General features: G+C 41.4%; 1 protein-coding gene across 1 annotated transcript in view; it reads right to left on the bottom strand.

Annotated features, from left to right (window-relative positions):
• Positions 1–12503, bottom strand: part of atp2a3 (ATPase sarcoplasmic/endoplasmic reticulum Ca2+ transporting 3) — a 41385-nt gene that overhangs the window by 15193 nt on the left and 13689 nt on the right. The window contains exons 4-8 of the mRNA XM_026327801.2: positions 10967–11071; positions 10247–10385; positions 5317–5397; positions 4972–5057; positions 4168–4632 (exon numbers count right to left, since the gene is read on the bottom strand). Coding sequence (XP_026183586.1) covers positions 4168–4632; positions 4972–5057; positions 5317–5397; positions 10247–10385; positions 10967–11071 — 876 coding nt within the window. The remainder of the gene's footprint in view (positions 1–4167; positions 4633–4971; positions 5058–5316; positions 5398–10246; positions 10386–10966; positions 11072–12503) is intronic.

Genomic DNA, 12503 nt, shown 5'->3' with positions numbered 1-12503 from the left:
CAATTTTAAAAAGAACACAAAATCGATGGCAGTCTTGAGATCTGAGGCAGCTATTGTCCCTCTAGCACACGAGCCTAAAAGGTATGTTTTAGCCTCTTAATGGAGTAATTATTCCTGAACAACTCTGTAGCAGCAGGGGTTACTACATTTACTCTATTGATGTCGACTGGTCTAGACAAAACACTGTTAGGGTATAAATAACTTCATACTGAATAAGGATTACAGGGTGGGTGTACAGCTTTTGTGAGAACGTACAATTTTGCATTTATAATGTTTGACATGACTAGTATCAACGTTTTCCTTCATTTGCACTAATAAACAAGGGGAGGGAGATAAGGACAATTGAAGTAGTAGCTGCAGAGAATTGCACAGTTTCATTCACCTGCACATTTATAACTGACTTGTGGTTTAACAAAAAAAAAAAAAAAAAAACTGTTTTGAGAAAAGAAATTGTGGGCATGATAGTTGTATAAAAGGGTAATTCTTTACTTTCACTTTGATTCTTCTTATTCCCTGCAACAGTTACACAACAGACTTATATCCAGCGTACTTAGTGCTGACACAGAATTCAAGTTGCTTAAGCATAAAGGATTCACAGAGACCGTTGCATGAAGCTCACCCAGAGTTACTGTTTATCTTCTTTAGATCAGCCTCAATGTTCACTGTCGTAATACACTATCAGAGCTGTATAAAGTTAGTGATGATACAAAATCAACACATCAAACATAGTTTTATTACTTTAAATTTCCCAGTAGATATTATACTACTACACGGTGCTTACTCTTAAATTTGTAAGTAATGAACCAACATACAAAGCAGGTCTGGGAATACAGCTGGCTCAACACAGGCTCACAGTCTGGTCCTGCTGCTAGTTCCCATTGAAAGTATTCAAACTGGTGAAACACAGGATGACCTTTATCACGAAGCAGCAACAGGAAATGTATTCGTCTCAGGTAAGCACTAATGGTGGTTGTTCATCAAAAATCTGTCTAAAAAAAAAAACAAGGTGCTGACGTGCTGTACAACTTCATCTCCTCAGCAAGGTAACCAACTCCACTCACTGTGACCTGCTGCTGTGTGGAAAAAAAACACTCACCCTGTGTTCGCAGTTGCAATTGTTAGTGACTGGCTTCTTAAAACAAAGAGTCTTTGTTGGGCTGAAGTGTAAGAAGACACACAACATTCTCTTCTCATGTATTTCTGATAAAGTATGTGCTCAATGAAGATCCTATATCCTGAATCCTGTTATAGTAGCTCACACTAGCTGTAGCTCCACTAGAATGTGAAGATGTATTATACTGCTGTATTACTTTCATGTTTTGTTCTATCCAATGCGTGTTTTCTGTAATATGTTTTTTTCACCCTGGTTATCTGTCCTTTTATATGCTACAGTTCTAAAAAGAACCAACATTGACAACTCAGAGACACAAGACGTAGAGCTTGGGAAAATATTTAAGGTTGTTCTTTCATCTGTGGTCGGTTTTCCCTCAATATCTGATCGGCTATGGTCTCCAAGGAAACAAGGCAGAGTGTGAGCCATGTGAGTCCAGGGTAGTGGCATAAGTTTGTCTTCTTCTACTCACTTTCCGAGCTGATGTAAGGATGAATGGTGAGTAACCCTGTTTATTATATGTGTGCATGTGTTGCATCTCTCTGCATGGGGGTGAAGGGAAAAGGGATGTACAGTGTCAGCATATGTAGGGGAATCCTGGGAAATCCTGCCATTATGGGGATCCCCCCTGAGGCAAGGTAGACACTGGCTGGAGACCAATCCCAGAATAACCACAGATGGATACGCCTGGGCAAAACATTCCTGTGGTCATTAAACTTTCACATTCAAAAGGCCAAAAAAACAGAACAAACAGCCCAAGAGCACAAATGAACATGAGGAGGAGCGAGTTAAACAGCCATAAAAAAAGATTATCTCCAGGAAACACCATGACAAAAAAAAATGCAAAGAGGAAAGTTGATTTGTCTTTGTCAAGAGTGTGTATGTGCTCGCTTATCTTCCACCAGAGAGCTGAGAGTAGCAGGCCAGGGAGTGTAAAGGGAAGCAGAAGGTCAATATTTACCAACGTCAGCCAGCCTCACTCTATTTCTGTCTGGGAGGGTTTCAAGGGTTGTGGTGAGATCGGTCCTCCATGTCCTTTATACTAGGGGGAACTCCCCGCAGCTATGAATTAACTCTTTTTTATGGAAAGAGCGAGAGTGTCTGCTGCACAGGAAGTGCACAGTCATCTGATGCTACCCTCATCTTGAAAGAGACTAACAGGATCTACAGAAATTTATGTACTTTTTCTCCATGGGTTTCACTGAAAGTCATGTCTAAACACAGCTAAAGGCCTACGTTTATTTTACAGGACAATTTATTTATTTATCATCCTAAAATTGTCACTTGGCAATAGTGGATGCTGTTCAATTCAAGCTACTCTAAAGAGTGGCCTGTGTGGGGCTGTCCTTATTTGACTGACTGACAGTTGTCACCAGCTATCACACTCAGCCAACTTGAGGTCAACCAGGTTCTGTCACGCTGCCTAAATGTGTTTTCTTCTTCACTCAAACATTTGAGGACAGACTAGAGATTTAAATGGGTCCTGAGAAACAGTGATCTGGGACCCAAGTCAAAATTCTCAGGTCTGATAGGGTTTTGCTTTATTGCCACAGAGGCCTCTGTCAGTAACTAGGTCTCAGCTGATTACATGGTACATCATGTTTACACCACAGAAAATTATATTAGCACATTGTTGACTATGGTCATGAGCTCTGGGTCATGACCGAAAGGACAAGATCGCGGATACAAGCAGCTGAAATAAGCTTCCTCCGCAGGGTGGCCGGGCGCTCCCTTAGTGATAGGGTGAGGAGCTCGGTCACCTGGGAGGAGCTCAGAGTAGAGCCGCTGCTCCTCCACATCGAGAGGACTCAGTTGAAGTGGCTCGGGCATCTGTTTCGGATGCCTCCTGGGCGCCTCCCTGGGGAGGTGTTCCAGGCATGTCCTACCGGGAGAAGGCCCCGGGGAAGACCCAGGACACGCTGGAGGGACTATGTCTCCCGGCTGGCCTGGGAACGCCTCGGTGTCCCCCTGGAAGAGCTGGAGGAAGTGTCCAGCAACAGGGAAGTCTGGGTATCCCTGATTCGCCTACTGCCCCCGCGACCCGGCCCCGGACAAGCGCAAGAAGATGGATGGATGGATTGTTGACTAATGTCAAAAAAACAATTATTTCTATCCTGCTGTCTGATAACAGAATATTACATCTGAGGTATATTATTTATTAAAAGATAATAATTATACTACTCTTCCAGGTCTGCTTTGGATCCTGAAAACACCCCAAAAGACGAAAGACTCCAGTGGTAATGAACACCCTTTTGGTAATAAGTAACCCTAATATATGATTTTCTAAGTAACATGAGCTGCTGACTCTGTCCTCTGATGCCTGTTTGGCTTTAGTTTGGATATGGCTTTAGTGCTGCCCCATTCATATTGGCCAGTAACTGAGGTCATTAGCAGAGGTGAGAGGTGAAATGGAGGATGTAAGGACAAGAAGTCTTAACTGAGATTAGGTGTTTGTGTGTGGTAGCTAGAGGCCTTGACAAGAGCCAAGACAAACATCAGCGTTGGCATTTATTCTGTGCTTAGAGCAAAGACAGCCAGCAAGGAACACCTGCACAGTGACAGACACAAAGGAAAGGGTGAGGCTGTGTGCTACACAACACTCATGAATAGCCGTGGATAAGAGCTGTCTGTGTTTGTTGACACAATGTACAGTAATTATATATACACCATTTATACACTACAGATGGTTCAGAATGCACTGCACACTGTACTGCCTTTACACAGGCAATGTGACGTTTTGGAAACCACTGTGTATGTGTGGCTAATATGATGTGCTGTGGTACTGTACATGTGGATGTGTGAACACACACACATCTCAAAAGATGTATAGAATCAACAATGAACCACACACCCACAGTATATAGACCTTAATTTTTTCAGAAGGAATTTCCATAGGTATTTTAAAGTGTCAATCAGATGACAGGATAATCAGACTGAATGATTAGCCTTCAGTTTCTGCTGTGTTAAAGGAGCACATGCAATAGTACACTGATGTATATATTAAACTCTTCTTCAAATAACAACAAGCATGTTTTGGTTTCCTGGCTGCCACTTACTCTGCAAACAGACATCTGGTTGGTGGTGAGGGTGCCCGTCTTGTCAGAGCAGATAACAGAAGTACATCCCAGCGTCTCCACAGAGGGTAAGCTGCGGACAATGGCATTCTTCTTGGCCATGCGCCGTGTACCAAGAGCCAGGCAGGTGGTGATGACAGCAGGCAGGCCCTCGGGGATGGCAGCCACAGCCAGGGCCACGGCGATCTTAAAGTAGTAGATTGCACCTCGGACCCAAGAGCCACCATGGACTGGGTCTCCAAAGTGGCCAATGTTGATAACCCACACGGCCACGCAGATCAGCGAGATGACCTTGGAGAGTTGCTGGCCGAACTCATCCAGCTTCTGCTGCAGCGGCGTCTTCTCTTGCTCTGTTGATGCCATCTGATTACGGATCTTACCGATCTCTGTGGAGACACCAGTAGCGACAACAATACCTATGGCACGGCCTGCAGCAATGTTGGTTCCCTGAGGGGGGAAAAAAAAAAAAAGAGTGAAATGAGTACAGAGAAGTGAAGCTGAAAAAAAATCTGTCAGAATATACACTGGAGAAACTTGATTTCAAATTGACTAAAAATATAATTCAAAGTAATTTCACTGAATTTCCAGCAAACAAAGCAATGAGTCATAAACATAAACACATTAGACTGGCCACAGAAATTACAGAAGCTCTGACTGCTGATGATTTGACTTGTAACTACAATCAACAATGTGACTAAAAGTCGGTGTTATATACTGTAGGTTTGTGTTTTCCTGATATGAAGGCCTGAGATAAGTATGAGTTTGGGAGGAGGTGGGGCTGCTTACAGAAAATAGCATGTTCTTTTTGTCCTGGTTGACAGCTCTGGGATCAGGAACAGGGTCAGTGTGTTTAATGATGGACACAGACTCCCCTGAAGAAAACAAAAGGAGACAAGTGTACTCAATTACTGTGAAAGGAGGTTCATTTAAAGACCAACAATAGGATGTTTAAACAATGAAAACCAACCAAAGTTACACTCAGAGCCTACAAGTAGAATGTATTATCAGAGATAACATCACAGAAACTAGATATTCTAGATATTCCAAGTTCATACAATAAAGGGCGTACACTCTAAATTATGTGAAAGCCTTGAAGCAGAAGTTTGGTGTCTGATAAAATATGAGAAATACCTGTGAGGATGGACTGGTCCACTCGCAGGGTGGTGGACTTTATAGAGGTCACTCTGATGTCAGCAGGCACCTTGTCACCAACTAACACAAATGACCAATAATGAATGTCAAACATTAAGAAAGAAAGTTTAACATTAGTCTATAGCCACATCAGCAATTTTATAATTGGTATTAAGCACAAAATACAGCTGAGGCTAATGGGAATCAAATGATTACACACTCATTACTTAAAATCATTATGATACATCATCTGAGAAACACAAATTTGAGCCAAATCCATCTCAAAGATGTCAAACATTTTCACTGAATAAGTGAAATCTTTGACCTGTGATGCTAGAGCAAAAACCTGAAGATCCTCATAGCAATTAAGAGCTCATCTTCCAGGAATGTCTGTAAAAACTTCATGACGATGCAGTCAACACTTTTAGGGAAACTGATGAAATGGCAGCCTGACCAACTGAGAGATTAACATCATAACCCCGGGTGCCACGCTCCTAGCAATCCAAGCAGGCTAACATGCAGTATCCACATAAAGTAAACAGGATACCACATTTGAAACACTTTTGTTTTCTGAAGACTCAGTCTGTGTTGAACCCTCAGAAGAGTTCATTTGAGCCTACAAGTGCTGCTGCAGGTGAATGCTCAGTTAGGGCCTATCAAATGTCCAAACAATAAATCCTGGAGCAAAGACACATCAGTGGGTTCAGCCAAGCTCAAGCTGTAGCTGTGGGTACACTATGGCTCGATACAACCGTGGGGGAGTCCTGCTGTGTTTTTTAAAAAGAATGGATTATTTCACCTCCTGTTTGTTCTCACTGAATTTTCTGCAACTCAACACAACACTTTCTCAGAAGTCAGACATGAATGAAAGATGAAGTCTGCATCAAATCAACAAAATGCATTTCATCTTCCCCACCAGTCTGCTTATTAAGCCTGCATATTAAACTCGTATTTCTTAGCCTGTGCTTCATCTAATGCCCCAAAAACAAAATGGTTATTGCTACCTCTTTGTCAGCGCTCAGAATAAATCTTAATGAAAATATTTTCATAATAGCAGGTCAGATCAGGCTCGTGAAAAATTGATCATTTGATGTAGTCAAGGAAAAGAATCTCAGAGCAGAAGAGTGGGAAATTTCTCCAAAGACAGATGAGATGAGCACAGTCAAAAAAAATAACTGTGACAAAAAATGTGGCAAATATAGAGTTTTTAAATAAAAGTCCGTTGTGTAGCTAACGTGCTTAAAACAGCAGAGAGGTGTGCTTAACCTAACAAAACAAGCCAAAATACTTGACCTCTATGCAGCACAGACTTTATTCCATGAGCTGACACTTCAGCACTGTCCCACCTTCGACGGAGCTCAAAGAAACAAGTCACATCATATACAGTAAAGCCCCATGCCAACAGGACAATAACATCTGGCACTATTCAACACAGACTGTGTACTGTAACCTTCAGCTCTAAACTATAGCACACAGTATGAACTTCCCACAGAGAAATCATCAGATAAAAAAACATACTAAGGGCTGTTATCAACCATAATAAACAGCTCGATCCAATGTGGGGGAACTGAAATGCTCATAAATGGTCTTGAATAAAACTTGGCCTTGATGTTTTTACCAAATAATCTTCTGATGACTAAAGAAAGAAGTGAAGTGTTTAGGAGAGGAAAAATAAAAAGAATACACTTGACCATGACTACAACTAATACTTGAGATTGAGTTGTCTAAATTTAAAAATAGCTGAAAAAAATTCACTAGTTCACAGCAGCAAAATAGTGAATATACTTTTCAACATGAAAAAGCCTCATCAGAGATTTGGACATTTCTGTTTTACCTCATTCGTGCTGAAAGACACTGAACAGGCACAGTGCCTTCTGTACGAGCACACTTCACTGTGAAAACTGTTCAAAGTGGTCTCGCTCCGATACATTTCCGAGCGTTCATTTCTTGATCTTTTTCCATTTCTCTCTGAGCTCCATCATCTTGTCTTGACATTTGTTCACATTTCTGGGACTAAGAACGGGGAATTTTTCAGCCTTTTTCGGATGAGGCAGAGATGGTGAGAGAGACTGAGAAGTGAAGAGACTGTACTGTGTGGCTGAGTAGCCTGTACTTTCATTTCAGCATTTCTCTACATTTGTTCATCTGACACCCATGGGTTGTGAGAGAATAACAGCGAAAGAGGTGGAGGGGGAGAAAAGTATGTGTTGTGTTTGTGTGGGAGATGGCTGGGGGCAGGTTCACTGCAGCAGGACTGGCTGAGGGCAGAAAAGAGAGGCTCTTCAAACGCCTACCCACAGACTCCTGCTCCCCTGCATCAAACCTTCCTTTTCTCCGGCCTCCCACAGACACTCTCCGTCTGCTACAAAAGAAACTGGAACCCTAATACAGCCAGTTCAGATAAGCATTATTGCTATCATTGTTAGTGCACTGAACACAAAAAGGAAGACTTCTATTATTATCATCACACATGACTAAAAAAGAGGAATGTAATATTGAAGATCTGATGAAGATGAATGAGGAAGATAGTTGGCGTCAGTGTTCTCTTTCCATTTGGTTAAAACTGGACTCCAAACAAAATGACTTGCATAATAGCCTGGCAAAGAGATCTTCATTCATGTGCAGGATAACCGTGACTCGTTACTGGGTATGGCTCGGTGTAGGTTTCCATCTCTTCATGTCCTGTGCAAACTCCAGGAGTTCCTGACAACATGACCACTGCAGTCACTCCATTTAAAAAACCCAGGAAAGTTCCAGCGGACGCACAAATCACAACTGTGTCGTAATCGTGGTTGGCATCAATCAAGGGTACCTACAAGGAGGCAGGCAGGCAGCAGTGGTGGAAACTTTAGTAAATATATTTAGGCACTTGTGGTGAACAGTGTCCTTTTTCCCATACCTCCATACAGCTTATTTTACCCCCTAACATCAAGTTCCCATGGAACAACTGCCGACTAATCTAAAGTAGAGAAACGCCTGGGAAATCAGAAGAGGAAAGGAAAATATTAATTTGTTTTCTTTGACATGATATCCCTACCTATTTGAGTCAGACATTTTCTAAGTGAGGAGAGCACATGGAGCAGTACCTACCTCAGCTGTTTACCCCTGTTAAAACTGCTAAGCAACAAGGACATACCCAGTAGAGTGAAGAAGTCAATACAACTGTGTATATTTTACAAAAATGCAGCACGGTGCTTATCATCAGTATTATCCAACTAAACTAAGCTTTGACAGTAAGCACATACTTGAAATAACCCAGAAATTCAACAGAGAGTTTAACACTGAGATCTAGATCCAGCCATATCTACTGGCTGCAAAGGAAAACAGCCTCAGCTTGTACTTAAAGCACACAAGGAAAATAAAATAAATTATAAAAGAGTGTTGACAAAAACAACAACAGAGGCAAACTGAATAGTTTAAAAAGTTTTAAGGTGTTTTATGTTATATGGATTTACTTCCCACCTCATCTAAGCTACAGTATATTTTAAACTCTTCTAAATGTATTTATTAGCAGTTTATTTTTTAGCTGAAGTAGTCCTTGAGCAGCAGAAAAAAAACTGAAACTTATTTTCCCCCTTTGCTCATGACCAATTGCTGAAAAGACTAAAATTAGCAGATTCCAACATGGATCCACTAGCAATAATATCAAACCCCTTATTCAAATAGGTCAGATAGTTCAATTGAAGTCATATCTGTCTCACTTTCATATGGTCATCATGGGTGTCATTAAACCTCTAAGATGAGCTGAGCATGGAGTGTTGTCATGGTGACACTGTTGGTGTTGACAGTGATGGTGACGGTGATGGTGGCGTTGTATGGAGGATGAGTGGAGTCATTTTGGTGCTTGCTACCTGTGTGGGCTTGCCTTGCTGTATGAGCATGCATGTGTGATCCAGTACTCCAGCTGTAACACGTCCAAATTCCAAGTAAGTACTAGCTGTCACATGAAGGCCAACATGTATTTCCTATGTAAGCCCATCTGAGAAACCCTTAGTGATAGTTACTCAGTTGGATAACTTTCATTTCATTTTTGAAACCTTGTGCTGAAATCCTAAGTCAGTCATCCTCAGTGTTTTCAACACGGCATGTATAAACCCTCTCCTTGTCTCTTCGTGCTGCAATTATGAATGAGTGCTCTGATCTCTCACACATCCTGAGCTCTGCCTCCTTTCCCACACATCACTCCGAGCCGTCTGAGACAAATCACTAGCCATTGAAAGCCAAGGATTACACTCCCAACACCGGTCATGTTGGTGAAGTGTTCTCCTTGGTGCTGCATGTGTGTGCATGTGCTTTCATATTAACTCTGACATACACAGATGCTCTGGAACCAGAGTGACAACAAGACTATTTTTAGCTTGGGCTGCCCACACATGGGTTAGTTTACAGCAGGGGAATTGTGTGTCTGTGCATGTAACGTGGGGGAGTGTGAGTGAAGAGCTGACAAACATCCAGCAGTGTCCAGGTGGTGAGACTGAGAGCATGGAAAGCAAAGGGAAGGGGAAAGCTGTGGAAAATTAAACTCTGCTTTAAATACAAGGGGTGACCACAGCCACTTACACAGAACCACACACACACACACACACACACACACACACACACACACACACACACACACACACACACACACACACACACACACACACACACACACACACACACACACACACACACACACACACACACAAACAAACAGACACCAATGGACAGCAGCCCTGGCACCTGCACATCCAGAGAAAAGACGCTTATGTAATCTAGTTTGGGATATTCCAGTAGTGTTTCCAGACTCATGAATGGGTGGGAAAGGCTGTGTGAGCATATGTTCCTGTGTGTATCAGTGGCAGCATTAGAAGTCCTCTGGAGGTAGACAGCATAAATTAGTCTAAGTGAGTGACAGGAAGGGGGTTACTGGGTCCAGACATAAGCTTACCTGCCACCTCTACTATGTCTCCTGGGACGATGTCTCTGGCTTTGATCCTCTGAACAGCCTTGCGGTTCATGCGGTACACCTTTCCCATCTCAGGTTCATACTCTTTCAGAGCCTCGATGGCATTCTCAGCATTCCGTTCCTACGCAGAGAGATGTGCCAGAAAATGGAAAAGAGAAAGTCATGCCAGGGGCAGCTTTTTAAATTTCTTGGTAAATTGATGTTTAACAATAATTTTTTGTTAAATCCCACACAATAACAGGTTACACAATAGTATAAAAATAGTATGAAAGATATGCAGGGTAATCACACTCAGAGAGAACACCACCAACACCAATGTCTATAGAAATTTCAGTCAAGGTTAAAAATGTGATACACTTGTTACATGATGTTCTAACCTCCAGCAAGAATAAACACAGACCAATGCAGCCCTAAGATGCCCCATCTCATATTTCTTATTCCACATAAATGAGCCAAGAGGGCACTTTGCATGAGCTCCGTGGTTTGCTTATGCTTTGACTTGACGCATAGTCTTGAATGTTACAGTGTCATCAGTCTTGTCCCTATGCAATGTCCTATAGTGTCAGTTTGAATTCAGACTGACAGTCCTTTTTACTTTGTCTTCTTAGCTACTAGTGGCCTTAGTTAGCATCAACTGAAAGAAACATTACACATGTGCATATGCTCTTAACACAGACACACAGGATGAAGAGTGTTTCTCACCTGCCAGACCCCGATAACAGCGTTGGCAATAAGGATAAGAAGAATAACAACAGGCTCAACAAAGGCGGTGGTTGTCTCCTCTCCCTCCTCAAATAGAGCCAACACCTGTATGAACATAAAACACACAAAATTCACCATGCATTTATCCATTTAGAGGTTAACTAAAGATTAAACTTGCTTGCTTTGTCACACACTGGGGTGTTATTTATTTGTATTTAATATGTACATACACTTTAGACTTTTAAAACTCAAATAGCAATTTCTAGTTTTTCAAATTAATTTGAACTACTCTACAGTCTTTCTACATACTCCCCCTGGTAAATGCATGTCTACCTCTTAGAGCAAAACACACACAAATTGACCTTTACATAGGTATTTTATGAGATCTACTTCTTTTTGAATGACTGTATACCTGACCATGAGCCACGAATGGTCTGAATGACTGAGCAGCCAACAGCTAAGATCCTGAGACTGATCTGCTACTTACCTGTAAGTTTAATATGCCAGCAAAAGTAAAATCACTTTGCAAAGGACCTTTGACATTACATTGCCATTAACTTCTGTCGCTTGAAAGTCTGACATGCCGTCGATGATGTAAAGTAAAATAAGTATATGTCACTGACTGAATGTAAGACCACCAGTTGCTCCATGGGTAGGAACATATGAATAGGACTGAATGGTAACAAAATTTAAATGAAAGAAAACTGTCACTATACTTTTGCTACATCACAGTAGCCAGAGCTAGTTTAATGACAGTGTCAGAGATGGACGTTTCTCCATATGTGAGCTATTATAATATAGAATAAAGATCATCTTTAGGAGATCATGAAAAAAAATGCCCCCCCTGGCAATAAAGAAATTATTTTGTATTATTTTATCAATGGCAGGTATAGAAATTGAAATGACTGCACAACAAAAGCAGCAGAGAGGGTGAACGAGAGACAAAGTAGATCTACGGTTTATGATCTCATGGGGCTTCTCAAATGGTAAAAGAGTACATTCTTTACAGAGTACTGAGCATTCACTCTACATCATGGAGTCTGGTCAATAACTCATCATTCCCCATCATTTGGACAGTAAATCTCTGCTCTGACTCATCTGAGATTGAAGACAACAATGGCCTCTCAGTAAAGACGAATCAAAAGACACTTCACACAATCAGCACACGTTCTGAAAGCAGTCAGAATACTCCTACAAACAGTTCAAACAGTTAAATAGAGATTAGGAAAGAAGAGGATTTCTTTGCAATTTACTGAGAGAATTTGGTGCAGTTGTCCATCAGACACAAAATGAAATTGGCTTCAGTGTTGGGTTTCATCAAAGCTTCATTACCAAAATAAACCTCTCTACAGATTTAAACACTGCCCTCTTCACACCCCGCATGCATAACTGAACACTGAAACACATAATGGCAGATGGTCCATTATATGTGAACATCTCTCAAGATTTGGAACATTATACAGAGCTCAGTAAAATAGAAAAACACATTTTGATCATACCAAATTGATCAGAAAAAACACCAATAAGGTCACCTACT

Source organism: Mastacembelus armatus, chromosome 14 (assembly GCF_900324485.2).
Source record: "Mastacembelus armatus chromosome 14, fMasArm1.2, whole genome shotgun sequence".
Taxonomy (NCBI): domain Eukaryota; kingdom Metazoa; phylum Chordata; class Actinopteri; order Synbranchiformes; family Mastacembelidae; genus Mastacembelus; species Mastacembelus armatus.
The sequence above is the reverse complement of the archived record's forward strand: the minus strand, read 5'-3'. Positions and strand labels throughout refer to the sequence as shown.